This window comes from Aythya marila (genome assembly GCF_965140915.1).
Source record: "Aythya marila genome assembly, chromosome: 3".
Classification (NCBI taxonomy): Eukaryota; Metazoa; Chordata; class Aves; order Anseriformes; family Anatidae; genus Aythya; species Aythya marila.
In genome coordinates, this window is record NC_139044.1 from 118,463,237 (window position 1) to 118,486,672 (window position 23,436).

Consider the following 23,436-nt stretch of genomic DNA (forward strand, 5'->3'; position numbering starts at 1 on the left):
CCATATCATCCCCATCCCATCCCCATCCCATATCACTATCCCATATCCCCATCCCATCCCAAATCCCCATCCCCATCCCATCCCACTCCCCATTCCCACCCCATTCTGACCCCATTTCCATCCCCATCCCATCCCCACCCCATATCCCAATCCCATCCCATCCCACCCCATCCCATATCCCCATCCCATATCCCCATCCCCATCCCATCCCAGTCCCCATTCCCACCCCATTCTGACCCCATTTCCATCCCCATCCCATCCCATCCCATATCCCCATCCCATCCCATCCCAAATCCCCATCCCCATCCCATCCCAGTCCCCATTCCCACCCCATTCTGACCCTATTTGCATCCCATCCCATCCCCATCCCATATCCCCATCCCATCCCCACCCCATATCCCAATCCCACCCCATCCCCGTGCCCCCCCCGCTGGCCCCGCTGCGGTGTTTGTTGCTGTTGGCACGCCGTTTTCCTGTTTTTCTCCCCAAAACGACGCCTGCAGAGCTGCGGGGCTGCTCGGTGCCAGTGGGGGGGCACAAACACCAACCCTACTGCCCCCACAGAGGGTCGGGGTGAGGGTGCTTTTGGGGCGCAGAGCAAAATACCCCAAAAACCTGCCCCGTGCTATATGGGGACGGGCAGACCCCAAAGAGCAACGCCCAGAGGGACGGGGACACGCAGACCCCAAATAGGGTTGCACAAGGGGATGGGGACACTCAGAGCAGACCCCAAATAATGATGTCCAGGTGAACAGGGACACGCAGACCCCAAATGGGGATGTCCAGGGGGACGGGGACACTCAGACCCCAAACAAGGATGTAAAAGGGGATGGGGACACGCAGACCCCAAAAAATAATGCCCAGGGCAATGGGGACATGAAGCCCTAAGGGTAGTGACACCCTTGGGGACAGGGACACGCAGACCCCAAACAGGGATGTCCAGGGGGATGGGGACACTCAGACCCCAAAAAAGGATGTAAAAGGGGACGGGGACACGCAGACCCCAAACAGTGATGCACAGTGGGATGGGGACACACAGACCCCAAAGAGCAATGCCCAAAGGGATGGGGACACACAGACCCCAAATGGGGATGTCCAGGTGAACAGGGACATGCAGACCCCAAATAGGGATGTCCAGGGGGATGGGGACACTCAGACCCCAAACAAGGATGTAAAAGGGGATGGGAACATGCAGACCCCAAAGAGTAATGCCCAAAGGGATGGGGACACACAGACCCCAAAAGGTGATGCCCAGGGGGACAGGGACATGCAGACCCCAAATGGGGTTGCACAAGGGGATGGGGACACTCAGACCCCAAACAGTGATGTAAAAGGGGATGGGGCCACACAGACCCCAAAGAGCAATGCCTAGAGGGACAGGGACACGCAGACCCCAAAAGGTGATGCCCAGGGGGATGGGAACACGCAGACCCCAAATAGCAATGCCCAAAGGGACAGGGCCACACAGACCCCAAATCAGGATGCTCGGGGAAATGGGGACACACAGACCCCAAACAGGGATGTAAAAGGGGCTGGGGACACACAGACCCCAAACGGTGACACCCACGGGGACGGGGACACGCAGACCCCAAAAGGTGCCGTCCCGGGGCCGTTTCCCAGCGCGGAAACCCCGAGCACAGCGCAGGCAGGGCCAAGCACAACAGGCAGCAGCTGCAGCCCAGCCACCGCCCTCACCCCATGAAAGGGCCCTTTCATTTAGGATTTTGGCCCTGGGGGGGGGTGGGACGCAACCCTATAGGGCCCCCCCGGCACTCCCGGGCTCTGCCCTTGCAGCTGGAAGGGGGAAATTTGTTCCCCCCCCCGCCTCGACCCCAAAAACATGCCCCCGGGGGATAGGGGTACCCCAAGAGTGCCCCCACTGGGATTTGGGGACTCCTTGAGGGGTCTGGGTGCAGCTCCCCACCCCATAAATGATCCTTTGCTTCCCTTGAGCAGCTGTAGGGCTGGTTCTAGGGGCAGGGAGCAGCCCTATAGGGTTTTGGGGCCCCCCCTTACACCCCAAATTCCCCCATCTGTGCGCCCAGCCTGGCTCAACACCCCAAGAGGGGTCCCCAAAAGGAGCAGGACCCTACAAGGACCCCCGCTCATCCTGGTAGGGAACCGGGGGCTGAACCCCCTGGCTCCCCCCAACCCCAAACCCCAAACCCTTTAGGGGAAGGGCGCCGCCTGACCTAAAACCTGTTTATTTATAGGGCCTGGCCGTCGCGGCAGGGCGGGGCTCTTCCTCCCCTAAAAAAAAATCCCGTTGGGGCCAAGATTTTGGTTCGATTTTCAACATTTTGGTTCCAGCGAGAGCAAAAACTCCTCTCGGGGGGGTTAAGATTCACCCTTCACCCTAAATTCGGCCCTACACGGGGAGGATTTCCTCCCCTGGAGGCTCGCCCCCAGCTCCCAGCACCCATGGGTGCCCCCAAAAAGCACCCTGGGGGGGGGACATTTGGGGAGCCCTTTCCCAAGGCCGGGAGCTGCTGTGGGGAGGAGAAATCCCAAATCCCAAACACCCCCCCCCGGGGGGGGGAAATTGGGGCAGAAAATGGGAAAGGAGAAAAGGGAGAGAGGAAAAAAGGGGATGGGGGGGGAAGAGGCCGGCTCCTCGGAGCCCTAATGGGGATTAATAAGGTCTGGGGGGGGGAAATGGGGGCAAAACGTGTATGGGATGGGGGCTCCCTGCCCCCAAACCCTGATCCAGGAAAGGGGGCAGCACACGAGGAGGTTTTAGCAGCCCCAAAATGAGTTAAAATCGGGATATTTGTCCAGGTGCTGCACCGTTTATTGGGATCGGTTCACAAAGACCCCCCCAAAAAAACCCCACAGAGGGCTCGGGGAGCTGGGAGGGGGCGCGGGCACCGCACAACCCCCCCCCTGTGGAGTTTTCCCAGCAATTAATTGTTAATTAAACCAAATTAACCCCGGGGGGGGGGTTGTTCTGAGGCACGCGGTGCAGCCCCGGTGCCGCGCCGGGGTCGGCTGCACCGATTCGGAGCCCTCGTTTGCAGCCCCGTAATTAACGAGCCTTAATTAACAATTAACGAGCCTTAATTAACAAACTGCCACCTTCACAGCAGATTTACAAATTTACACCCCCCCCCCGATCGCAGAGGGATCCCTCGCCCCCAGGGATGTGCAATCAGCAGCGGGGTTTTGGGGTCGGGCGACCCCAAATCTCTGCTTCTGCCCCTTTTGGGGGACAACGCAGCAGCGAGGCAGCCCGATTTGCCTTTTTCTTCCTCAAATCTCCCAGGATTGGAAGCTGCGGCAACAAACCCGAGCCCCCAAGGTCTGCTTCCTTCCACCCGAGGGGGAGAGGTGGGTGTAGGATCGGGGATTTTTTTTCCCCCCCCCCCTTTCCAGAAAGCGTCCGCGGCTCGGAGCCGGTGGGGACGCCAGAACCAGGCGGGTTGGGAAGAAACGGAGTCCGAGTTGACAGTTTTTTGGTGGTTTTGGTGGTTTTTTTTTTGGTGTTCTCGGCGACGGCGACTTCCCCAGGCATCCCGCACCACCTCAGGCTGGAGAAAGGAGTTTTTTTTTGTTTTTTTTACATAAAATCGTCGGAATCGTTGCCATCCTGCGGGGAGAGAGAGAAAGTCAGGACGGAAAGGGGCGAAGGGGAAGTTCAGCAGGATCTGGGCTTTGCCATTTCCCCTGGGCTCCTGCCCTCTCAGCGAAATCCGAGAGGACAAACAGCCAGGAGGAAAAACTGGAGGATTCCTGAAAGCCACAGCCTCCTCTGGCGCTTTAGCACGCAAAAAAAAAAAAGGATTTTAAGCTCAGGGTCACCCAAATGACCTCCAGGATCCCTCCTCTGACCCCGCTCACTCCAGCCGTGCGTTTTGCACCCCCCTAAAAGCAGCAAGGTGGGGGGTGCCGTCAGGGAGAGCCCTCTGCCCGCATTTTTGGTCGCCCCCCAGCAGCCTGCGAGGCTGGAGCCCGACTTAAAACTCCTCCTGCTCCTCCTCCGGGGTGGGAAAGGGGATTTTAGGAGGGTTTCGTGCGCGCCCTCAGGGTTTCTGCGGGTTCCTACCTGGTTGGAGGACATGTTCTCAGCCTTCATTAAGGACGAGTAGCTCCTGAAAGGGAAATTGCCATTATCTTACAGGATGCATTTCCCAAACCCACTGACAGAGGCGTTCTGATGAAACAGGATCGGGTACCAGAGGGAAAAAAAAAAAATCAAAAAAAAAATCTATTTCTCCTTTCCAAACTGAGGCTGGAGCGAATTATTTGCTTACCTTGTGCTCTTTGGGTAATTAAAACAAACCGGGGAAAGAGCACATGTGCTGCGCAGGCTCTTTCTCCGCAGCCTCAGCAGCTTTGTCCAGAACTCAAATCGTCCCAGGGGACAGAAAAAAACCCTTTTAATTTTTGGGTGGTGACTGCTGCTGCTTTCTCCTGGTTCTGTTTGCACCTCGAAAGCCCTTCCTGAGGTTTCTGGGTGTGGAATCCTCGAGTTTTGGATCTTTCCCGGTGTTGAAACCTTGAGTTTTTCGAATTCCAGCCTCGTTATCGCTCGAGGAGAAACAACAAAGTGCTCAAAGCGAGCCCTCGGGGCCGGCCAGCACGTCCTGTCCTGCAGGGGGGCAGGCAGGAAGGAGGGGGGGGGGAAAAACGAGACTTGCTGGATGGCAGGAAGGTCAGCACGACATTTCAAACCACCTTTTGGGCTTAAAAGCGATGGTTTAGGAGGAAAACTGAGGATCCAGACGCTTTTCCCAGCGCTGGGGGACGCAGCAGGAAGCTGAGACACAAACCTGGAGCAGGCTGAGGCTGCTCCCACCCCACAAGGGGTTTTTTTTTTGTTTTTTTTTGCCTGATTTCCCTCGAGCCAGCGGCAGATTTCGAAAGCCGGGGCCCTTCCTGCTAACCAGAGCTCCCCGTCGAGTTTATTTGAGGCGAAAAAAAGGGGAAATGGATTTATTGTAGAGACAAAAGAAACCACCGGGCCGTGCAGACACCGCCGCAGCCGGTCAGCTGAGCGCGCCGGGCCCGGGATTAAACAAGCTGCTGACCCGTGACCGTTCCCCCGGCGCTGGCACGGCGATTTCTCGCCCCTTACCTAAGCTCTTCCAGCTCCTTCTTCTTCTTCATCTCCTCCTTCTCCTTCCGCTTCATCTCCTGGATCTGGGCTTTCTTCTCGTTCCTCTCCTCTCTGTCGCGGGCTTCCTTCTCGGCAGCCAGGTCGGGGAAGCGCTCCACTTTGGTTTTCTCCAGCCGGTTCAGGATCTCGTTCACCTTCTTCTCCACCGTCAGCATTTTCACCTGGGAGGAGCGCAAAAAAAAAAACGAAACACCGGCCTTAAACACACAAAAAATCCTTTAATTTTGGCACCCTCTTTCGCCTCCTTGGCCAGGAGCTGCCCCGAGGAGGTGGCAGCAGGTCTCTGAGCACCACGAGGGGCTGAGGGCATCGGGTGCTGCTCGCAGGGGGTTCTGCACCTTGGGTTTTGGAGAGTTTTCCATCCCAGCTAGGCACAGCGTTATCTGGGGATAATTTTCCCAAGTTCAGGCTTGGGAATGGCTTCCCTGACCCTACAGAGCTCAGCAGCTCTGCTTTTTCACGGGTTTAACAAACGCAGAGGGAGCTGTGGGGCGAGACAGCTCTCAAAAAAGAGGCAGCAAAACCAAAATGCTGCCTCGGACACCTCAGGGACACCACAGAAACTGTTCCTGCACAGCAGCTTCAAGCCTCAGCCCTTCCAGACACGGCTGCAGCGCCGCTGGGGAGCTGATCCAAGGGGCAGGCTCCTCGGGGAGGGTTTGGGTGGGTTTGAGCGTGTCCTCCCGTGCCTGCAGCGAGCACTCACGTCCTTCTGCCTGTGGAAGCCGATCTGCCCCACGTCCATGTCCGCCGTTTTCTTCAGGTTGGTCCACGGCGTGTACACCACGTTGACGTTGTTCATCTTGCAGCCTGGGGAGGGGAGAGAGAAAGGAAAAGGATCCGATTTCTCCCCCCGCCGAGAGCGGATTTTAAAGATCTCCGCGTGAAAACGACCACTGAGGGTTGTTCTGGCCCCAGATGTCACTGATTAGGGGGGAAAAAGGGAGAAAAAGGGGGAAAAAAGGGGGAAAAAGGGAACAGAAAAGCCCCAAAACACCGCTTGCTGCTGTGACGGGGGTGCTGCAGGCGGGGCTAACGAGCTCCAGATGCAGATTAACGAGGCCCGGCCCTGCCAGAGGAGCGAGCACTGGGGAAAGGGGGCCCCAAGGCGCTGGGAGAGAGGAGAAAGCAAGGGCAGGGCTTTGAAACTCCTCCTGCTGGGAGCCTAAAAGGCAGCCCCGGAGGCTGCGAGCAAGGTTTATCCCCCAAAAAAGCAGCCTCCTGCCGCCAGGATCCTGCCTCACCTTGGATGCTGTTGGCTTTCACGAGGTGGGCGCAGTCTATCAGGACTTCTTTCGGGATGTCGTCCACCGTCTGGCCCTGCAGCAGAGGGGGGCAACGTCAGCAGCTGCCCCCGAGCACCCGAAAAATCACCGGGGCCACGAGGGGAAGCTCTGCGAGCACGCCCAGCCCTCCTGCGCTCTGTTTTTTTACGGGTTTTTGGAGTTTTTTGGGGTGTTTTTAAGGAGAGGCTCGAAGAAACGCACACAGTTTGCGCTCTGCTTTCCCCAAAAGGGCTTCAGGGAGCAGGGAGGGACTCACCCAGGGCTCCCCCCGCAGCCCCTGGGCAGGGAAATGCTCCCCAGGGCCTTTTAAACACACGTGCCGTGAGCTCACCTTGTGCAAGCGGAGGTAGACGTGGGCAGAAGAGAGCTTGTCCACGTGAAACCTACAAAATAAACCAAAATAAACCAAAATTAACGCGTTTAGCAGGAGGGGAGGGATGGCAATCATCCGTTTTGGGAAATTTTCCTGCCTAAGGAGCGAAGCAGCAGCCACTGCACGGGCAGAACCAGGGAAACGTTCCTCATTTATGCGTCTCCGTGCAAGGTGCTTGGGGTTTCTCCCCCTGGGAGCGCCGTTCACCTCGATGTGAGGCTGAAAAAATTAAAATTAAAAAATTTTCTCCCCTTCTTTTTTACTAAGAACTCATTTTATTTGCAGGGTGAGCCCTCCAGCACCGCCGTGCGTGCCAAAAACTCCCCCCGGGTGATGCTGCCGCGAGCTGGAAAACACCAAAGGGATGGGAAAAGAAAATTTTTTGGGGAGGGCTGCTCACAAACCTCAGCGAGGCGACCCACGGATGGCTCCAGCCAGCTGTGAGCAGGAGGGGGGATCCCCCTTTCTCCTTCCTGAACTGAATGAGAACCGAAACCACGCCACAGATGTCAGGGAGCTTCCTGCTGCCAGCTTGAGCTGCTCACAGCGGGTCTGAGGCCAGCAGCTCTGGCTCAAAACACCCAAAATCTCTGCTCCTGCTCCCTCCCTCGGCTCCCCGGGTGCTGGCTGCCCTTGTGTGATTCCCAGAGCTGGGAATTTTGGTGGTTTTGGTACCCACCAGATGTCCTCGGGCCAGCCGTACTTGATGAGGTCTTCATCTGCAAAAAAGAAGCGTCGGTAAATCTGTCACTGCATCATCCCAGCCCCTCCCCAGAGCAAAAATCAGCCACAAGGGGGGCTCCAGCGTGTAGGATGGCGGGAATCAGTGCAGGGGTGAGGCTGAGGAGCCCCCAAAATCCCACTCCTGCAAGCAGGAGGCACAACAGAACCCAGGGGGAAGCTCCCTCTGGTTTCCCTCCCGTTTCCCTAAAGGAAAGAGCAGGGGAAAGGGACTCTGGAGCACAAATGCGCAGTGGGAAGAGGAAAAGCCCAGGCTGAGCAGGGAAATGGAAGGCTGGTTTGCAGGAAATCAGCAGAGAACACCCAAAAAAGGTGCCCTGGCTGTCTCCAGGCAGCTGGGTTCACACCTCGTTTAGTTTCAGGAGCAGCTGAAGTCTCGGTGACTCTACCCAGAGGGTTTCAGAGGGGTAAATCAGAATAATCCGCAGGACTGGATGAGGTTTCAAGCAATACACGAAGCCTTCCGGCCCCAAATGCCCTGGGGAACCCCAAACCTACCTCCAGGCACCCTCCCGCACACCCCCAGCAGGCTTAATTTCGGCACACTCACTTTCGTACTTATCCTTGCCCATGTAGATGGTGTAAACGGCAGGAACAGCTGGGGGAGAGAGAGAAAAACAGATCAGAAGGGGCTCGGGCAGCCACGCGGGGAGCCCCAGAGGCTCTGCTCCATCACTTCCAGCCTGGGGGGAGGTAGAAAGGCTCTGGTTTGTACCCAAAACGCAGCCTCGGCCGCAAGGAGCCCAGGTGAAACTTCTCAAATGAAGCTAGCGCTGTTTTAATTACGTTTGGTGGTGAAAAAGGCAGAAATTGGGGGTTAGCAGGTGGAAAAAACCCACTCTGGACATGTGGGAAGGGGAGATCAGGGAGTGAGAGATCACCAGGGGCGCAGGCACGACACAAACCTGAAATTAAACGCTCGGGAATGAAGTTTTACAGGCAGTAATTTCAGGAAAACGAGGCCCACGCTGCCAAAAGAGCAGAACATTGACAGAAAGGGGAACTCTTAATATTTATAGGGTTTAAATCCTGGATTTTGGAGCATTTTGAGCAAATTGTGAGTCTCCTCCTCGTGCTCCTGTGGTGGGAAGGGGTCGGGAACCTCCCCAAAAGCTGGGGTTGGAGCAGGGGGGGTAAATGGGGCCGGGGGCACCTCCCCTTGACACCCAGGGCTGTGAATTTGAGGGATTTCTCCCCAAAGGTGCTGAGGGGGTGGCAGCAGGCGGGGGGGTGGTGCTGTGAAGCCCAGTTCAGCCCAGTGCGGCCCATTTTAAACCAGTGGAGACCAGTTTAGTCTAGCGAAGCGTGGTTTAACCCGGTTTAGACTGGTTTATCCCAGTAGAACCCAGTTTAGCCCAGTATAACAGGTCCAACTGAGCCCAGCTCGGCCCAGTCCGGCCCAGTAAGGCCCAGCCCGGCCCCGTAAGGCCCAGCCCGGACCAGTAAGGCCCAGCCCGGACCAGTAAGGCCCAGCCCGGACCAGTAAGGCCCAGCCCGGACCAGTAAGGCCCAGCCCGGACCAGTAAGGCCCAGCCCGGCCCCGTAAGGCCCAGCCCGGCCCCGTAAGGCCCAGCCCGGCCCCGTAAGGCCCAGCCCGGACCAGCCCGGCCCCGTAAGGCCCAGCCCGGCCCAGTAAGGCCCAGCCCGGCCCAGTAAGGCCCAGCCCGGACCAGTAAGGCCCAGCCCGGACCAGTAAGGCCCAGCCCGGACCAGTAAGGCCCAGCCCGGACCAGTAAGGCCCAGCCCGGACCAGTAAGGCCCAGCCCGGACCAGTAAGGCCCAGCCCGGACCAGTAAGGCCCAGCCCGGACCAGTAAGGCCCAGTCCAGCCCATGCCGGCCCCACGCTCACCGCCGGAGGTGAAGTAGAACACCATGGCAGCAGCGCCGCCGCCGCCCGCTCCGCCCGCTCCTGCCGCCGGGGGCCGGAAGCGAGCAGCGCGCAGGCGCGCGGCGCGACGCCGCATGCGCAGCGCGGGCCCGGCGGCGTTGCCATGGGCCGTGCGCATGCGCCGCGCGGCCGGGAAGGTGAAGCCGGAGAAGGCTCTGCGCATGCGCACGGCGGGAGGGAAGGACCGGGCAAGGAGCGTTCCCCTGTGTGAGGGGGCAGCTGTGCGCATGCGTGGATGCGTGTGAAGGGGCAGCGGCGCGCTGTGAGGTGAAGGCACCGGGATTAAACACAACAAGCGCCGTTAAAAGCAGCCAGGAGGGTTTTTAAGATAAAAAGTCCAAAGGCAGGCGTTAAAAGCTGATATTTTTTGTATGAGCCAGTAATAAGCTGCGGGTGGGCTGGGCCTGCCCACCTTCGGACTACAAGTCCCAGCATGCACCGCGCGCTCCCACCGCCCGGAGGCGGCCCCGCGCTCGCAAGGCACGCTGGGAGTTGGAGTCTCCCTCAGGCCATCAGGCGAGCTCTGCTACCTGATTGGCCGGACGGCGAGCGAGGCGGGTTCAGAGAGCCGCTCGACCAATGGCGATGCGAGGCGCGCTGAGTGGCAAGGAGATGGGCCAATGGGGAGGGGGGGGCCCGGCGGGCGGGAGAAGCAGCGCGGGTTTGAGGCGCGGGAGCGGTGGCGGCGGGGTGAGAGCGGGGGCGGGGGGAGGGGGTCCGGGGGGGGGGGGATTTGGGGTCTGGGGTTTGGGATCGGGGCTCTTGGGGGTCTGGGGCCTGGGTCTGGGTCAGGATCTGGGGTTGGGGCCAGGGTTTGGGGGCTGGGCTGGGATTTGGGGTCTGGGGTTGGTGTTTTGGGGTCAGGGGCTGGGGTTTGGGGTCTGAGCTGTGGGGTCTGGGGCCTGGTTCTGGGGGTTAGGGGCTGGGTTTGGGGTCGAGGAGTTGGGTCTGGGGTCTAGGATCGTGGGTCTGGGGTGTAAGAGCTGGGTGTAAGGTTTGGGGTCTGGGAACTGGGGTCTGGGATCCGGGTTTGGGGTTTGGGGTCTAGGAACTGGGTTTAGGATCATAGATCTGGGGTGTAGGACCTGGGTCTAGGGTTTGGGGTCTAGGGTCATATCTCTGGGAACTGGTTTTGGGGTCTGGGAGCTGGTTTTGGGGTCTAGGAGCTGGATCTGGGATCATGGGTCTTGGTCTGAGGACTAGGATCATGGGTCTGGGGTGTGGGGTCTGGGTTCTAGGGGACTGGGTCTGGGATCATAGGTCTGGAGTCTAGGACCTGGGTCAGGGGTTTGGGGTGTAGGACCTGGGATTAAGGTTTGGGGTCTGGGAATAGGGATCTGGGAACTGGGGTCTAAGATCTGGGTCTGAGGTTTGGGGTCTGGGATCATGGGTCTGGGGTCTTGTAGCTGGGTTTGGGGTCTAGGACCTGGCTGTAGGAACTGGGGTCTGGGGTTTAGGAACTGGGTCTAGGATCTAGGTTTGGGGTCTGGGATCATGGGTCTCGGGTCAGGGAATTGGGGTCTAGGACCTGGGTCTGGGGTTTAGGATCACGGGTCTGGGGTTGGGGTCTTGGTCTAGGGTCTGGGTCTGGGGTTTGGGGTCTGGTTTTGGGGTCTGCTCTGGGTCTGGATCATGGATCTGGGGTCTAGGAACCCTGCTGGGTTCCCTCCGGGCAGGGAAACCCCAAAACCCTGCCCAGAGGTGCTGTAGGGTTTCACCCTCCCCGGGACAGCAGGATGGGATGGAGCTCGCGCCCCTCCTCCTCCCCAGCCTCCCCTTTCCCTTCCTTCATTACCAATTTGTTCCTTTTTTAACCCAAAATCTCTCTCACCCCACTAAAATCGTGTTCTAGGCGCCCCGGCGGAGCCATGGCCACGCGCACCCCGCAGAAAAGGAGCCGCAGCCCCCCTGACAGGTCCGTTAACCCCTCCCAAATCTTTAATTTTCCTCATAAAATCGATTTAATGTTTTATTTTATAAACAAAGGAGCCACATTCCCCCTGATAAGTGTGTTTAACCCCTCCTAAATCTTTTATTTTCCTCTTAAAATCAACCTAATGCTTTATTTTTTTTAAAAAAAGGAGCCACAGCCCCCCTGCCAGGTCCGTTAACCCCTCCTAAATCTTTAATTTTCCTCATAAAACCAACCTAATGCTTTATTTTAGAACCCAAACTAATGTTTTCTGCCCGAGGGGTGAGTTAGATCCCCCCAAAACCCTCCGAATCTTTTAATGCAAAGCTGAAAATTAAAAAATAAAAAAAAGCTGAGGTGGAGGGAGGAGGGAGGCTGCCAGCAGGGGCAGGTGTGAGGGGTGCTGTGAAGGAAATCGGGGCTTTTCTCCTCATTTTGGGTGGTGCTGAGGGTGTCGGTAGCGCTCCAGAGAGCAAAATGCTTGGAATTTTGATCATTTTGGTCCAGGAATTGATTTGATGTTTGAAAAAACCCACAGAGAGTGGCAAGGTTGCGGTGTTTTTTCTGAGATCTGTGTTTTTTATGGGCACTTACAGGTACAGCGGCTCGGCTGGGTGAAACTTAAAGAGTTATTTGAGCGAAATAAGAGCTGGAAAGCTCGGAATTGCACCCAAAATGTTTTCTCTTCACTTCTTTTCGCAGCCCAGCCTCTGCTTTTGAGACCCCGGTGAGGAGAGGGCCGCTGGGCTTCCTCGCCGGGCTGTCACCGCGCAAGAAGTGCCGGAGGCACTGGTGTGCGTCCCAAATCAAGTGGTCTCCGGGCTCTGGGGACGAGCAGAAGGAAAATGAGGTTGATCCTGCAAAGCCAGCGCCCTCCAGGAGGCTGGATGTGTCCCCCCTGCAAGCTGCCAACCTTCCCAAATCGGAATCGGCCCCGAAATCCTCCTGCCAGCCCCTGGTGCCCGTGGTGTCTTTCTACAGCAAGGAGAAGCGGTACCTCACCCTGCTGGAGAGGAAGCAGCTGGCGGGGAAGCTGCTTTTTGGGGAGGGGAAGGGTGCTGGAGGTGGCTTGGATGCGAGCAGGAGCACGAACCTCAGCGGGAAAACCAGCGCCAGGGCTGCGACAAGCACCAAACACGGCAAAAACGCCCCAAAAAACCTCCCCAAAGCAGCAGTGAAGAAGGTGAAGGCGCCCCCCCCGGCTCCGAAAAGTGGCGTGGAGAAGGAGAACGCTCCCTGCCTGGTGAAGAAGAAGATGGACTCGCCCTTCCGAGTGCTCAGCCTGACGGTGAAGCCGGCCTTGAAGCTGCAGGCGGGGGCGGCTTTTTTTTCCCCCGGGAAGAGGTCGCGCTCTAAAAAACCCCCCGGAGAGCCCAAATCTCCCCAAATTCCCCCCGGGGCTGCGGAAAGAAGCCCGGCGGGGGCAGCTGGCACGGCTCGTTCGGCACCTCCAAGCGAAAATCCCATGGTGGGGGGTTCCCAGAGCGGGATTGCTGCGCCTCAGGAGGGAGATGAGGAGCCCGGAGAGGATTTGAGGCACGGAAAGGAAGGGAAAAATGCAGCGTGTGAAGGAAAAGTGTCCCTGCAGAGCACGGGGGGCACCCCTGCTGTCCCTTCGCGCCCCCCCGAGTGTCCTGCTGCAGGTGACAGCGACGCAGAGAAGGTGGTAGGTGGCAGAGGGACACGTCCTGGTGATGTGGGCTGAGCCAGCTTGGTGAGGAACCTCAGAGGGTCCTGAAAAAGGAAGGGCAGCTCCCTTGCACCACGTTTTCACAAAAAAACAACCCATTTTCTGGTTCTCTAGGGCCTTTTTTTTAGGGCTGGGTGCTGTAATCGGGAGGCGCTAGCCACCTCGGGCTGCTCCCTGGCTGTCTTCTCCCCAGGGTTTCTCAGCAGACGCTGGCTCGGGGCTCCCTTCTCGGAGGCAAGCCCGCATTTCTCACCCTGTGACAAACCAAACTCCTTCGAGCTGGCCTCTTGGAAGAGCTGAGAGCTCGCAGGAGCTCGCTGGAGGGGCGTAAGCAACCTTTACCCCTTGAGCCAGCAGTGAAAATACTCCTGGTGCCTGATTTAACTGTTCTATGTTTTTTTTTGTTTGTTTTTTTAACGTATATCTCGTGCTAACATATGGCCCTGCTTTTTTTTTAAGCGTTTTTTTAAGCACTGTTTATTTTTATTTTATTATTTGGAGGAGGGTTGGTTAGCCCGGGGTGTGGACCTCGCTTCCTGACACGATGCTTAGGTGTGACAGGGAAGGGTGGCACAGAAATGCCCCAACGCAGAGCTCGGAGCAGGTCCCCAGACGACTTTGTGACACCCGGGGGCGTTTTTTCTCACCAAATTCTGGCATCAAAGCCACGTGGGAGCAGGGAGGGCACCGGGGGGGCAGGGAAACCTGCACGGGGGCTGAGCTTGGCCTTGATCTGGTTTCACGTTCTGCTGGAGGCAGCTGCTTCGCCCGCTGAGTGCCCAAGGCTGGGAAAAAAACATGCGAAAAGAGCAGAGTTTAAGGCAAAAAAATCAGCTTGGCAAACTTTGATTTTAATAGAATTTACGTGGGAGGCTTCCAGAGTTTGTTTCTGTCGAAAGAAACAAAAAAAAAAACCCACCCCACAAATCCCTCAGCTTCAGACATCTCTGGTTTTAAAGAATCACCGGGATTGTTAAAGCACCGAGCGCTTTATTTCCTTTAATTGTAATTTAATTGCCTAATTCTTAAATTATACAATTGTGCCCTGATCATAGCGGGTGTCAGCCTCGAGGGATGGCAGAGGAAGAGATAAGAAAGAGCCAAGATTAATTATCAGGCGTTTTAGGACTGCCTGGAGAAGGTGGGCTTTCTCAAACACTTACAGCAGACCAAGGCAGAAAAAAATAATGAGAGCAATGACACGAGAGAGTGAAAATAACTAAATAAAGGGAAATCCTTCAGGATGTTGACTGACAAGCTGGGGAGCCACTACAGAGAAGTGATTTTTCCAGTGATTTTAGAATTCCTCCCTCCCTTTTCCTTTTTTTGGGTGGATTTGTCCCTTCAGACCTAAAACCGTTTCGTTCTGGAGCTGCTTAAACTGCACTTTTTAAGGCTATATGGGAGGGAGGGATCTTTTCCCTTTAGGAGGGAAATCTCGTGCTTAATTGAAATAAAAACCCTACAAGTTTTGAAGGAAAGGCAGCCCTTAATTTGGATGTAAGGCGCAGTGCTGTTTGCTAAGGTGCATGAGGTGTTAAAACAGTGCTTGTGTTCCCTGCTCAGGTCACAGTCAGGATGCAGGCAGGTGAGCATTGCTTTAATTAGACACCTAAATTAATTTAACACTTAAAACTTTCTTAATATACAGGGAACGCTCTCAGAATTCAGCCTGAGGTAAGGAAGGAACCGTGGTGAAAAATAGCCGGGTGTCAGCAGACGACAAAAAAGCTGGAAGGAGACATGATTTTAATTCCTTTTTGCACCTCGGCAGGGGTGCTGAAACTGCAGGGGGCTCTGTAGCTGCTCCCTGAGAGCTGGGAGGTTTTTTTTTGACCCTAATAAAATTGTCTTAATTCCCAGGGTGCTGAGGAAATCGGCGCTGCCCCAGCCCAGGAGCCGGATGATGTTATTCCTCCGAGCCCGTCTCCGCACAGAGGGGACAGGGAAGGTAAGTTGCACCCCACCTCTCTCGGCCTCTGGACGTTTGCTGCAGGGAAACGAGGTGGAAGAGGCTTTTTAAGGTCTTTTAGCATCCCCCAAGAGCAGCTTTGCCGAGTTCCCAGGCTGTGCTTCGGGTTTGTGTCCCAAAAAGCTGGGCAGAAGCGACGGAAATCTGTGCTCATGGCGAGCAGACGTCAACTGGGTTTTGTCCTGGTACCCAACCAGGCCTTCCTCTTCACCTTACTGCTCACCAAAGCCCAGTTTTTCCCCTATTGCCTTCTTCTTGGACTAAATTACCCCAATCCTTCCACTTTTCCTTTTAAATCTTGACTCTCAGACACCCGACATCATTTGTTTGCTTCCTCCACGCCGAGCCCTGTCCCTCCTGGCCAGGCTCCCCCGCTGCTTCCCCTCCTCCTTATCTCACTCTGTTTTTTCCCAACCCTTTCCAGCCTAGGAATGCTTTTTAAATCAATCTCTTCCACCTCCCTCTCTGCCATCTACAGGGCCGGGAGCATCTGTTATCTATTCCTGGTGGTGACCCAGGGAGCTCCACCCTGCATTTCTTGTCTTGGCGGTGAATTTTTGACGCTAATTATTGGACCAGGACGTTTTTGGCCCTGCCAGCTTTCCCCATTTTCTTGTAGCAGGTTTATCTACGCCAAATTTCCCCCGCTAATATGGGGAAATCGTCGGGAATTAGAAATTAATCGCCAGGCTTTCATTCCTCCCTTGGGAATGCCAAGGCTGTAAAAGGAAAATGTGTTGCTCGTGTGTTTTATTTGTAAGGCAAAACAAGCCACTGGCCTCGGCCTCCTGCCTCACGTTCCAAGCACGCCCTAACGTGTGCCAGGAAGCTTGCAGAAATGTGCAATTTGTGTGTTTTTCTCCCAATTTCCTGCTTTTTTTTTTCCCTTTTCCCCATTGTCAGCGTTACCTTTTCTGGCCCCGATAGCCTTGGGTCAGCCCGCTCCGTGCCAATCCGAAGATGCAGAATTTACCCGAGCGTTTTCTTTCCACCGTGTGGAAGTTTTTAGGTCTTTTAGGTCTTAATGGAGCTAATGATCTGCTCTCGGGTAATTATTTCATTGATAATTGAACTAAAAAGACGCTGCAGGTGGTGTCATGGGCTGACATCTTTGTCTTCTCCAGGCAGCATTCACCTCTGGCTCTTCCTCTCAAAGTTATCACTTTTTTGGCCCTGTGGCTTTCTAGGAGGAGATTATTTCACATTTGGCTCTTTCTGCTTTCAGCCCTTCACCTTCCTGATGCGTTTTCCCCGTGGATTTCTGTCCCTGCTGTGATTCCCTGCACTCCAGTGCATTTAAAACCCCTGCTGGAGCCAAGTTTGTCTCACTCCACTCCTTGCACATCTGGACTTAATCTGTTGAGGAAGCTGCCAGCACTCCTGAGCTTATCCCTTTATTTTTTCCCCTCTTTACACTTGCTCCACACGGGAGCTTGTTTGATTTTGGAGCTGTGAGCTCTGTTTTCCTGCTGCTCATCATTTCTGTGCCCCCTCTCAGTGTCCCGAGGCGCCTCGCGCTCTGCTGCTGGCCACGTTTCTGTCTTTGATCCCCATTTTTCTTTGCAAGGCTCCTGGTTTTGCTTTCTCCACCTGTTCAAAAAGCTGCTGCCCTCACTCTCCCCGAAACCTCCTGACATTATTTGACTGCTGGGGCCCTTCCCAAGAAGCGTCCTGGCCCTCTAAGCTCCTGCATTTCTAGGAAATGTGAGGCTTTTTGTTATTTATTGCTGCCTTCTTCCTGACTCCTGAATCCTTTCCACTTCTGCTCTTAACAAGAGACGTTTTTATTGCGTCCTGAGCCTAGAAGGAACTGGTTCATCCTCACAGCCTGGGTTTTGGAGGCTGTCAGCTCCACTTGTCAGCTTAGGCTCTTTCTTATGTTCCTGTGATTACCAAGAAGTCTCTGTCTGTTAGCAAATCCAGTCAGAAATGAGAGCAGAGAGCAGTCGAGCACTTTGCCTTAGCCAAACTAAGGGAAAATTAAAAACCTGTGCTTGATTAACTCTGTTAATAGCCAGAGGAACACGACCGCAGCAGCAACTTCTGCTGGATGTGACTGCTCCTGATTGCAAACGTCAGGGGAAAGCTCAGGGTGCCCTGAGCAGTGCCGTGAAGGTGAGGACGTGCGGGCACCACTCCTGAACAAAACTTTTATGTACTCCAACAGCTTCCTGGAAATCCTAAAAGCTCCTGTCTGTAGGGTTTAGATCCGTGTCACTCTGAAATCTCACTCTTTCCATGCCTCGACGTGTGCTGCAGCTAAAGATGAGCGAAGCACAATAATTTCACTTCTCTTTTCCAGCTTCGTCTTCAAATGCAGAGGTCTACCCCATATTCAGTGCTCTCCCTGCTACCAAGAAAAGGTATGTTCATCTTCTTCCCAGAAGAAGTTAATTTTCTTCCCAGACAAGTCTTATCTGCAGAAAAAAAAATTGTTTTTACACGTTTACATACAAATACACGTTTTTACACACACACACGCTCAGGACAGGAGCTTGGCTTTCTGTCTCTGTGCACTGAGAGAAGAGAAATCAGCCTTGTGAGGTTTGGGAGTTGTTTTTTTCTTGTTTTTTTTTGTTTTGTTTTGCTTAAGGGAAGGCCAAACAACAAATGGAGCACTGGGTTTAGGTGGCTGCTAGCCCGAGAATAAGGAAACACAAGTTTGTTTGCTCTCCGTGGTACATTTAGCTTGTGGTTTTGCTATGGTTTTGAGCTGATAGGCTTCACTTTTGGAACTGTAAAGGAAATCAAGGATTTCTCTTAACTGTCATTAATAAATAAAAATAATTAGATAGATAAAAAATAGATAAAATCATTAGAAAAAGGTCGGACAGTCTCAGGATGTGTTCATCACCAAAAATGGCACAGCACTGGTGCTGTTTGGGCCCCCTAAAGGGTTTTTATGTCTTTATTCATATGATTTCTGTCTCTGTGGCTGGGGTTCCCCTAACAGCAGTGACTTCCAGTCTCTGTGCTGGCTGTCCCCTCTGCTCTGCCCTCGTGAGACCCTCCCTGGAGCCCCCCAGCACCAGAAGGACAGGGAAATATTCAAAGTTGGCCTTTTGGTTTTGTAAAAAGCAAGATCTTGCTAAATTACCTACGGGCACTGTGCCTCCTAGCTGCCTGGCGAGGTGTAGCTGTCCTAACTGATGTCCCTGCTTCTGAGCAGCTCCTTTCTTTGATTAATTTCCTGCTGCACCCTCAGGTTTGTGGTGGAAGAAGACTTTTCTTCCCGTGCAAGAGCCAGAGATGTGAATCCCTCTCTATTAAATCAACTTCTCGATAGGTTTTGCTCATAAGAGAAACACCCTGAGCCTGCTTTGTTGTGACCATGCAAAAATCAACCACAAAAAATTTTAAAATTCCTTAGAAACGAGCCAAAACAAACCTTCCAAAGCTCGCTGCTACTGTAGGGCTGTGCCACGGAGAGGTGTTGAAAGCGAGCTCTGATGGCAATATTTACTTTCCAAATTCCTCCCGTGGGTCAGGGGGAGCGCTGGGGTCTGGCAGTGCTGCTGGTTGGGATTAGCTAAATTCCCTTTAGGATGGAAATCTGTCAAGTTGTTTGGTGTCTTCTCCAAATTAGCTCCCCGTTCGGGGTCACAGCACAGCAGTTAAGATTTCCCCTTTTAAAATTGCTCGAGAAATGCCTCAATCCACGCAGAAGCCGAAAGGTAAGGTTAGAAAAAAACATCATTATTGACAATTTTAACCAGTGCTCGTTCCCTGTAGCTCAAACCCACGCCACAAACTGGTGAATTCCTGTAAATCCTCCGTGTCTGGGTCACCAGCCCGGGGAAAAACGTGTCTCAGCCCGCTCCCCTCAAAGGGTTTTCCCAAAATGTTGCCGAAAGCTGCAGGGCTGACACCTCTCTGTGCTGATTTTCAGGACGCAGCCTGCTCTGGATGATCTGAGCTCTCCCTTCGGATCCAGCCCACCTGCCAAAGCAGCTCACGGCCTGCAGAAGAGCAAGAGGGCGAAGGAATCGTGCTCCAGGGACCAGATGATCATCGTAAGGCTCCCCCGGGGTGCACTGGACTCAGGGGGTGGCTTTGTTTTTTTTTTTGAAAGCGTTTAATAAGGCAGGATACAACAGATTGGGAAGAGCTGGTGCTAAATAACGCTGATATATTAGAGCAGAGCTATTTTTCCCCACTTTTTCCCCATTTTCCTTTTCCTTTATACCCTAACCCTACACATCCCCCCTTCCCACCCCCAGGGGCTGACACTTAGCGTGGTTTGGGTGAAGAGCTGAGTACTGCAGCCAGAAATATTGAACAAAAACTCCTCCAGGAGGCAGGCAGAAGCAGGAACCCGGCTCCCCCTTGCCCCAGGCGGGTCCCTGCCTATTTTTCACCCTGCCCGAGTGGATCCAGCCCGGGGCTGCGCCCACGGCAGAGGACGGTGGCAGGATTGGGACTGACGGAGAGCCGGGCACCTTCAGGACAGAGGGGACACCTTCAGGACACAGGGGGTGGATGGGGACACCCAAAAGGGGACGTGGAGAAAGGAAAAGAGCTGCTGCAGGGGCTCACATGCAGGAAAATAAACCAAACCCTTAACAAGCACATGCCACTGCTGAACAACCTGCTGCTGTACTGGCACCCAGTTCCTTTTCTCCCTGCGCTCTGACAGAGCTGTGAAAATGTTGCTGGTTTGTTTTCTTTTTTTTTTTTTAAGAGAACTGGCAGAAAATCCCCTATGGTTTGCCTTTGTTTTTGCAGTGTGGTTTTACGTTGTTGGCGCGGAGTTTCGCCCGTCCATCTGCTCCCAGCCTCGTTCCAAATAACGCGTTCATTGTACCCTGAGAGTGATTTTATGCTATGTAGCCCTGAAAGTTCTGCAAACGAGCAAAAGCTCTGCTCCTCTTCCTGCATTCCCACGAAACCAGACACTCCAGCCTGATTATTGTTGCCCCAACCCCCTTCCTCCCCTCGTTCCTTCGCCCGAGCGTGGTTTTGAACCCGGGCCCGCGCGACCCACGCTTTATCCCACCTCCCTTTCTCCCCCAGGACGCCGGGCAGAGGCATTTCGGGGCCGTGGGCTGCAAGTCGTGCGGGATGATCTACACGGCTGGCAGCCCCGAGGACGAAGCCCAGCACATCCAGCACCACGAGAGGTTCCTCGAGGCGCTGCGCTACGTGGTAAGGGCCCGGGGCGGCTGCCCAGGTGGGGCAGCGAGGCAGCTGCAGGCAAATATTTTGCCCTATTTTGTCACCCAAGAGCGAGCTGAGCGTGAGAGCTGTGTGCAGCTGCAGCCAAAGGTCGGATGGCTGCGACCTGGCTTTGTTCCTGCACGCCGAGGTGGCTCAGCTTACGGCTGAATCACTTCCCCTCTGGCCAAACCGCTAACTCTGTGTTGTTTTTTTTTTGTATTTTATTTTTCCCCCTCCTCTCTGCGGCAGGGCTGGAAGAAAGAGCGGGTTGTGGCGGAGTTCTGGGATGGGAAAATCGTCCTGATCCTTCCAGCTGACCCCAAGTACGCCGTCAAGAAGGTGCTTGGCTCTTTGTTTTGGGGGGTTGTGCTGCGGGGGGAGTTCTGCTGGCCGCGCTCCCCGGCGTGCGAGCAGACATCCCCTGGCAGTTCATGGGGCTCGGCGGGGTCACAGCAGCTCTGGCGTGAGTGATTTGGTGCTCTGAGGATGCACATCCCAATCCTGCCCCCCAGTTTTGTCCCTAAATAACCAGCACAACCCGGGCTCTCCAGTCCTTGAGTGCTCTGCAAGGGGGAGATGCGAGTGAGAGCCCCCTCTTGGTGCAGGCAGAGGGAACGGCTGCTGGCAGGGGGCTCTTGGTAAATGGGGAAGTGTTTTTATTTAAAAACAGCACCCGAAGAGCCTGCTTTGGGCTGTCTGAAAAACAACAAAACTGCCAGGCTGGCTGCAGGCATCACGGGATTTCAAAAAAAAAAAAGTTGCAAAACATTTTGTGGCTGCTTCGTGAAGCCTGACCTTGAGTGAGCACGGGATTATTTGAGGGAAGTGAGCCCTTTTCGGGGGGGTTTTGTGCTGAGCTGAGGAACTGTGGGGCCTTGACGCGTCCCTCGCTTTCTCCTCAGGCCGAAGACGTGCGAGAGATCGTGGATAACGAGCTGGGATTTCAGCAAGTGGCGCTGAGCTGCCCAGCCAAGACCAAGACCTACCTGTTTGTGTCCAACGAGAAGACGATTGTCGGGTGCCTGGTGGCTGAGTCAATCAAGCAGGTGTGATTTGGGAATTAATTGGGAAGGGGGGAAAACTGCGGGCTCATAATACACGAAATCCTGTTCTTGCACAGGAGAGGGAAAAATAAAACGCAGGAAAAGCTCGTGCGGGTATCTGTGAGAGAGATTTGCACAGAGCAAGCTTCCACCTCACCCTGCTTTGGGTTTTCTGCCCTGTGAAACCCCCCCTGGGGGGTGTCAGGGACTGGAAGCAGCAGCTTCACTCTTTTCCTTGTCCCTTTCAGGCGTTTCGGGTGCTGGCCGAGCCGGTGGTGGCCGCGCAGAGCCCGGGGCAGGACCCTCTGCAGCAGCACCGTGCTTGGCGCTGCTCCACGTGCCCCGAGCCCGCCGTCTGCGGCGTCAGCAGGATCTGGGTGCTCGGGCTGGCCCGCAGGAAGGGCGTCGCGCGCCGCATGGTGGACGTGGTCAGGTACAGGGAGGATCCCAGCGGGTAGGGGCGGCGATATTTTCGGGGAGGGAACGGGGATCGCGGCAGAAAGCGCTCGGAGGCAACGTGCTAAAGGTGTGGGCTCCTCTTGCCGAGCACCTCTGAGATCCCCTCGTCCTGGCGTGGGGTTAGCAGGTGGGTTGAAACCCGGGGTTATCGGATTTATTCATGTATCTAAATATTGGTGGTGTAAATAAAGGTGTGTTTGAAGCCTGACACGAGTGGTGGCCAAGCTAACGGCGGAACACACAGCTCCACGGGCTGCCTTTTCCGAGAGAAAGCGTGCTGCAAGAGGTTTTTATTTACGGAGCAAACACTTCAAGTTCTTCCGAGCAGGAAATTGGGAGCTTTTCAAGTGTGTTTGGCTCTGATCAAGCACGAGGAGGGCGTCCCCCATCTGTTCGAACCCTGCCTCGAGGTTGAGCTTGGTGGCTATCCTTGAGCCTGTCGTAATATTTATCTAGATAATATTTATCTCACGATAATATTTAGATAATATTTATCTCACGAGCTTGTAGTAATATTTATCTCGTAATATCTGCTCGCTGTACATCTAAATATGCATCTAAAGTGTAGCATACATGTAGATTTATAAATATATAACCAGATGCTGTTGTATCTGGAGCTCAATATTCTGAAAATTGATCAGCCAGGGCTGCTTCTCCTGCCTCCAGAGCTGCCAGTGTTTGTCCTTAGGCACGGTGATTTCTGTCTGTGCTTAAAATTGCTTTTTTTTTTTTTTGTACTAACCTGAAAACACCTCCTGGTTCCCGAAGCTGGAATCCAGGAGGGCCGACTGCGTGCTCAAAGCCTTCCTCTCCGGTGTGAGAGCCAGGCTGAAGAAGCGACAGCTCCCGGCAGCGAGGGCAGGGCAATTAGCGGAGTTAAATCAAGGAGCAGCGGGGGGCTGCGGCCTGCTGACGGCTCTCTCCTTCCTTCCAGGAGCACCTTCATGTACGGCAGCTACCTGAGCACCGAGGAGATCGCCTTCTCCGACCCCACGCCCGACGGGAAGCTGTTTGCCACCAGGTACTGCGGGACGCCCAGCTTCCTCGTCTACAACTTCGTGCACGGCAACTGATCCACCTCATTTCTCACACATCGAGGGGAGCTGAAGCCAGCTGAGCTAATTCTTTGTTTTTAAAGTAACTCAGTGGTGCTGGTATCTGGCTGAACGCTGCTTTCCTGCTGCCTTCTTCCAGCTCTGGGAAGGTTTCCCTGTTGGTACAGAGTTGTGGTGGGGTTGGGAACCTGCTGTGAAACCGAGCAGAAGCTTGCTTGGCTCGCAGATAATTCTTCGGAAAGTTAAAAAAAAATTTATTGCCAGTAACTTAATTCCTTTCAGAGTTTTAATATAAAGAGGGCTGCTTCCTCCCCGAGGCGTGGGTGTTCAACCCCGAGCTCTGCACTGTGTGTGTGTGTGTGTGAGCAGCTTAGGAGGGGAGCTTGATGTGCACTGTGCTTGGAAATCGATCCTGAACGTGCAGGAGATGAATGTAAAGGGCTGGGCTGGGGCAGAGCAGCCTCTGGATGTACGCAGATGGCGGGGAGCAAGGAGCTGGGTGTAAATAGTTGGCTCGGGGCAGGATCTCTCTCAGCCTCTGCTGTGCGAGGTCTGGAACCTTCCCAGCGGGGTGCAGGGGGAGCTGCCCCTGCCTGCTCAATAAATTGTGTGAAACGCTGCTGCTTGGGCTCCTTTCTGTGCACGGAGGAGAAAAGGAAACCAAAAAGCTCTTCTCTTTAAAGGAGGTGGCTAAAACAGGTCCCTACAGGACCAGGAGCAGCTCTTCTCCAGCCCTCTCCTAA

At 54.8% G+C, this 23,436-nt stretch overlaps 2 protein-coding genes across 2 annotated transcripts; one reads left to right on the top strand and one right to left on the bottom strand.

Moving 5' to 3' along the window:
* Window positions 1-2,773: 2,773 nt before the first annotated feature.
* Window positions 2,774-9,450, bottom strand: CCDC25 (coiled-coil domain containing 25). The gene is made up of 9 exons (XM_082756518.1): window positions 9,367-9,450; window positions 8,067-8,114; window positions 7,455-7,494; window positions 6,734-6,785; window positions 6,361-6,436; window positions 5,823-5,926; window positions 5,075-5,277; window positions 4,043-4,088; window positions 2,774-3,586 (listed from the first exon to the last, which is right to left on the bottom strand). Exons 1-9 carry the CDS (start codon window positions 9,389-9,391, stop codon window positions 3,557-3,559), a joined length of 624 nt encoding a protein of 207 aa, XP_082612644.1. The 5' UTR covers window positions 9,392-9,450; the 3' UTR covers window positions 2,774-3,556.
* Window positions 9,451-10,062: 612 nt separating this feature from the next.
* Window positions 10,063-23,303, top strand: ESCO2 (establishment of sister chromatid cohesion N-acetyltransferase 2). Its single transcript, XM_082758055.1, has 11 exons — window positions 10,063-10,095; window positions 11,258-11,320; window positions 12,020-12,983; window positions 14,871-14,958; window positions 17,282-17,342; window positions 18,869-18,992; window positions 19,993-20,124; window positions 20,386-20,475; window positions 21,039-21,182; window positions 21,428-21,612; window positions 22,573-23,303. The coding sequence occupies exons 2-11, from the start codon at window positions 11,274-11,276 to the stop codon at window positions 22,709-22,711; spliced, it is 1,974 nt and encodes a 657-aa protein (XP_082614181.1). The 5' UTR covers window positions 10,063-10,095; window positions 11,258-11,273; the 3' UTR covers window positions 22,712-23,303.
* Window positions 23,304-23,436: the final 133 nt, after the last annotated feature.